The 6,000-nt window shown below is 34.5% G+C and overlaps 2 protein-coding genes across 2 annotated transcripts in view; both read right to left on the reverse strand.

Moving 5' to 3' along the window:
• Positions 1,447-3,611, reverse strand: LOC105173097 (putative anthocyanidin reductase). Its single transcript, XM_011094745.2, has 4 exons — positions 3,281-3,611; positions 2,938-3,104; positions 2,631-2,843; positions 1,447-2,355 (listed from the first exon to the last, which is right to left on the reverse strand). Exons 1-4 carry the CDS (start codon positions 3,396-3,398, stop codon positions 1,969-1,971), a joined length of 885 nt encoding a protein of 294 aa, XP_011093047.1. The 5' UTR covers positions 3,399-3,611; the 3' UTR covers positions 1,447-1,968.
• Positions 5,625-6,000, reverse strand: part of LOC105173098 (hydroquinone glucosyltransferase-like) — a 1,887-nt gene continuing 1,511 nt past the window's right edge. Inside the window, exon 1 of the mRNA XM_011094746.2 lies at positions 5,625-6,000. This exon is cut by the window's right edge and continues 1,511 nt beyond it. Coding sequence (XP_011093048.1) covers positions 5,893-6,000 — 108 coding nt within the window. The 3' untranslated portion in view covers positions 5,625-5,892.

The raw sequence follows: 6,000 nt of genomic DNA on the forward strand, positions 1-6,000 counted from the left end.
TCAACCAACCCTAACCCCGAAGTGGTAGTTACTGTCTACAGTGGGGGTCTTGCTCTATCGGCATGCACAAGAGGAAGATGGTAAGTATTTTTATTTGTTTAAAAATTTTATTAGTATTTTATAAATATTTTGCTAATTGTTCTTTTCTTATATAGGAGATAGAGCTCGGTCGGCCTGTGAAACAAATGAAGTTATTCTCCAGATGCTACAAGAAGAATGTCGATGCCAGCTGGAGCAACCGGAGGGTAGCACAAGTGGCAGTAAGTAATAATTATTTAAAATATTTTATTTGTTTAATTTTTTAATAAAAATATTTTTGTTTGTTTTGCACGAGATATCCCAGAAGCTGCTGGAAGATCACCAGCCTTAGGCCACGGTTGATGGGCAGGATTCTCCAACCTCATCTAAGGGCTCCGTAGCGATGATTGTGCAACCGTTGTGGCTGACAGCGGTCAGGGCAAGAACAAAGCTCTAAGGGCTCCGTAGCGATGATTGTGCAACCGTTGTGGCTGACAGCGGTCAGGGCAAGAACGCAAGAACAAAGCTATGTATTCGACCTTGATTTTGAGGCCCACACCTCGAGCCGAACCTACACATTGCCACCGCCATGCCCGGACATGGAGGATTGGATGACGAAGCTGCTGATTATGATGGTCGACATGATGACCATGATTAAGTTAATGCAGGTAAGCACCTCGAGTACCGACCCGTCATAGCCGAAAGGCAGACCTCCGTGCTCCGGACGATGAGCCAAGGGATCATGCTGACGAGGAGACCAGGGTGTAGATTAGGATTTTTTTCATATATTTGTAAATATACAATTTTTATATTACATATAATCTATTCCCTCAGTATCATTTTTAATGTTAATTTTATTCCATAATTCAATATTTACATAATTAAACAAATTAAAATAAAACAATTATTTTTTAATTAATTTTACTAAGTTCAGTAATTAATTATTATTATAAGAAAATTATGAAACATATTTTTAAGGAGTTATATAAAGTAGGAATGGACTTTGACACGATAAGTGAATGTGTCCAAACAAAATAAATAAAAATTAATGACATAGTATTGGAAATCCTGTTTCAAAAAGTGTATAAAATCTAGTGGAAACTGGTGGTGCAATACCGTTCCAAATCAGATTCTACAACATCGACCTAATAGTTCTAACATGTATTACAAACAAAGGAACAAGCCATATCAAAATATATTTCAAAAGAAGGATCAAATTGTGTTCCAATACCTGTTCCACAATATATAACCTCGCACAATCAAAATCGTGCCAAAATGTATTTCTATATGAGTTGAAACATGCATTTTTCTTACATTCAAATTTATGTAGACAATATTACAAAGACCATTCCGAAACATGTATATAAAATGCAAAAAAAAAAAAAAAAAGAAAATAAACCATTCTAAATAAAGAAAATGTTCCAAACATTCAAATTATAATTTTAGGTAGTCAGACGTATTTAAAAACGGTTTCTAAACAAGTAATACAAAAGCCGTTGCTAAGTAGGAACGATCCGTCGCAACCGTTTCGAATAATTTGGAACAACGTCTATTACGACCGAAGGTCACCCAAGAATCTAAGGCTACCCAGCGAAATCAGAAATAAAATGATATTGAGTCTAAGTTCAATACATAACATATTCTTGTATTAGGCAGAAAAGAAAATCCTAGACAACTAGATCAAGCGAAAATCCTTGAATACACCATATTCAGTTTTCCTGGCAAAAGTGATGCAATCATCCAAAACCTTCTGCCAGTCATATTGATACTGAAAACCCTTTTCAGCAAGCAGATTAGACCCCCACTTGGTTTCATATTTAGGACACTCAAAGTGCCTGCAGAAAGTCAAAAGTCGGAAACAGCAAAAATCATATATGTCTTCTCAGATTGTTCTTAGCCTGCTGGGAAACAAGAATTCTGAAATCAATAATGCTTTGCAATATCCACAACTTACTCTTTCTTGATGCTGAACTCAGGATATTTCTGCTGGTAGTAGCTGGCAATTTCTGCAGTCGAGATATAGCCGTTGGCGCAAAGGAATCGGCCATTCATTGAAGCTTCTTTCATGCAGAAGATGTGGCAATTGCATACATCCTCAACGTGAACAACTGGGATTTTTGCAAGCAGCTCTTGTAAGAACTTGAGTGAGTTTAGGGCAAGTTCGTCGTTTGTGATCTGTGCCAAGAACACCGTTAAGCTTCCAGATAAATATGGCATAAGAGCTTCTCCACCAACAAGGCCACAGAGCAGTGTCACCACCTCCATTTCTCCAGCATTTTTTTCACTGCCAAAGCTTAAGATTTCCTTCTCGGCCAATGTCTTTGCTCGAGTGTACTCCTGCACAAGAGTTTTCAACGCAACACAGGCAATACTCAAACGATAGCTCTTGATGGAATGACCACTTATATGATTTATTTCAAAAGATATGAAAAGTTGCGGTGTTAGTTATTATTGGCTTCGACTCCTATCACCACCATGAGCCGAGGCATGTCCCCCAAACCATAGATTGCTTACGGGAGTATGTACAAATCACCACAGTCCTCATGTTGGCAGAGGGACTGCTATGCGAGCAGCAACAAAAGAAGAAGCAGCAGCAGCTTCTTAGTTCTTACCTCAACAAAGTCATTGCTGTAAAGGATAGAAAAATTGAGAGGTGTCCAACAGGTCTCATCCATGAACTCCTTGAAACCACTCCCATCATCCTTCAGTGGTGAAGCAGCCATAACAGTGGCAGTGTAGATGAGCCGCCTCACCGTTCTTGATCTGATGCAAGCAGTGGCAATGCTCCTGGCTGCATCAACTGTTGCATCAACCCTATTTGTATGCTGCTCCATTCATCAAATCATCAAACACCAATTCTTTTCCAGAATAAAGCTATAGAACCAACTAAAACTACAACAAAGAGTAGTATGAAAGAACCTTGTAGCCCTCAGTGTGGAGCAGAGGGGTTGCCACATGGAAAACAAACTCACAACCTTGAATTGCTGCCTCAAATTCCTCTGGTTTGTATATGTTAGCTTCAAACAACTTCAATCTTTCCTCTGCCCCACAAAAGCTCCTTAAAAATTCCACCTTTGTGCTATCATCTACATGAATGAAACAATCAATCAAACACAGAATTAACCTTAAATGGGGGAAACAAACACATGAAAAATCCAAGACAGTCTGTTTGAAACAACTTCTTATTGAGAACAAGAACATAAATTGTCTCTACATGTCAAATTTCAAGATCAACTTGGAAGAAATCCAACAAGTGACATACTCAAATCCCTGAGAGTTGCATGAACAGTATACCCTTCACTCAAAAGCTTCTTAACAAGTGAAGAACCGATGTAACCTGCGCCTCCTGTTACGCACACAGTAGAGCTCCCATCCTCCATTACTTGGCTAATTTTCCACTCTTGTATGGTCAGATCTTCCTCATCCCAACTATAAATTCAGCAACATGGTAATTTCTTTTCTTTTTTTTTTTTTTTGGCATAGATTAATCAAAGCAGGAGAGGGGTATGTCTCCATCACTAAAACCATTTGTGGTTGTGAGAGACCATAAGGAACAGACAAGACATGATCAAAGATCAGTGCAAAGTACAAGTGAGGTAACAAGTCCAGATGCAACGTGCTTTAAATGGGTTAAAATGCCATTTAGCCTTCCCATTATGTACATGTATGTATACTACATAAAAGGAAAGGGAAAAATGCAATTCAACCGTTGTGATATGAGATATGACCAAAGAAAAAATTCTTGTGAATTGTATAACACAGGGGTAAATTGAGAAAATGCATTTTTCTCTTACAAACAACGATTATGACATAGCAATATCAATTTTATGTTATGTCAATAATACTCCTAACTTGATTTTTTTTTTCTTTGTTGTTTTCTTTTTTCTTTCTTTTCTGTTTTAGAATTATGATGTATCGATTTATATATATTTTCTTATTCATAATATATTTTAAAACGTTAGGTTTGAAAAGTGACAAAAAAAAGCTTTTGTTAGAAAAGAGCATACAAGTCAATAAAACCTAGTTTAGTTGGGGAAAGTGAGGCCCCATTATCTTAAAGGTCATGGGTTCGAACCTTGCTATATGTATGAATGTTATTTCTACTACATAGTAGATATTGTCATTGTTGTAATAATCTTTGTCAAATATATATTGATATTCAAGATGAATAACTATAATCGATTTTATTTCATCCTCTTACTTAAAAAAAAAAAAAAGAGCATACAAAAAACTCTCTCAAGAAAAAGGGCCAAAAGAAAAAACCCCTTAAAACTAGCGGTGTATTGTTCGTGCTCCTTTATGTGATTTTTTTGTCATTTTAAAGATTATAACGACCATCTATCAATTAGTCCAATGTATTAACTTTTTTTAGATTTCCATCCCTTTTTATGATAAATTAACCAAAATACTCTTTAAACTATGAATTATAATTTTATTTATTATAAAAAATTATCTGAAATTTTTTTCTTTCTAATCGATAATCTTTTTTATAATTTTCAAAATTTTCCTCCATCTTATTTGATTTATTTAAGAAAAAACTAAAGAAAATACAATACTATAAAATTGACATAATCTTCCATTCAACTATTATATAATTTCATCAAATATTAAGAAAAATTTATAATATTTCAAACAACGAGAGAGTATTTATAATTATATATCACAAACATGAAGGTAGCTCGTTATAATTTACCATATTATTTTGTTCTTGGGTTTACAAGCTAAGTAAAGTAGCAGGTGGGCCTATAGGTCTTTCTTCTTGGCTGATGGGCTTTTATCAATCTTGTTGGTGGACATTTTTGTATCCTGTTGGTCCTACTCGCGAACCAACTGGGTTGCTAGCCAACTAGACCAGTATGTCTATCTTGCGAGAATACTTTTTTTCCCCCCCCCCCCTCCATTTGTCTTTCTTATAATTCATTAACTGAAGTTTCTATTCTGGCTTTATATTTTGTTTTTTTTAATAATAAAATCATTATAGATTACGTACTTTAATATAATTTCTGAGAAAGATAAATTATATAAATATTACGTTTTGATTTTCCCTTCCTTTTTTCTAAATATCCGCCATATTTAGAAGCGGGTTTAGGATGGTCCAGTTGGCGAACCAACTGCGTTGCTAGCCAACTGGACCAGTATGCCTATCTTGCGGGCATGGCTCAATAATTCATCAACCGAAGTTTCTATTCTTATTTTATATTTTATTTTTTCAATAAGTAAAATTATTTTAGATTACATACTTTAATATAATTTAGGAGAAAGATGAATTATATAAACAAATAATACATTTTAACTAATTATTTTTATTTTTATTTTTATATTGGGTTGAATATATACAAAATTCAATCTATCTATACAAAACTACAATATTGTACTCATTAAAAATAAAAATTTTATTTTGCATAACAAATTCATCTATAGCACTATAATTATACATTTTTATTTAATTTAAAATATATATAACTATGTATAGTAGGAGTTCTATGCTAGTTATATATATAAGCAAACTCCACCTAACTTCCCACCCAAACCCAAGATAAAAAGGTAAAAGAAAGTAATATTAATAAAGTATAGAATCAAATGTTGTAAAACCCAAGATAAAAAAATAAAAGAAAGTAATAATAATAAAGTATAGAATCAAATGTTGTATTGGTTGGATCATGTGCTTGTTGTCTGTAGGATGAGGTCACCAAACATTTCACTATGAGTGCAATCTCCACCTTATCACTAACAAAACTCAATAATGTGGTGGCTATACATATTCTCATCCATAAAAACACCACAAATTATACATTTCTACATCAAACCAAAACAAAAAAACAAGAAAATTCCCATATTACGAGTCCCATACACATACACGTGTATTACGCATGTCTACTTTTTCCCATTCACTAACTTACTCTTCCACTTATCAGCCAACTGGTCTAACAACGTTGTGGAAGAACCATTCTCACTGACCACATTTGCAGCAGCATCCTTAAG

Source organism: Sesamum indicum, linkage group LG11, assembly GCF_000512975.1.
Source record: "Sesamum indicum cultivar Zhongzhi No. 13 linkage group LG11, S_indicum_v1.0, whole genome shotgun sequence".
In the NCBI taxonomy this organism is placed as follows: Eukaryota; Viridiplantae; Streptophyta; class Magnoliopsida; order Lamiales; family Pedaliaceae; genus Sesamum; species Sesamum indicum.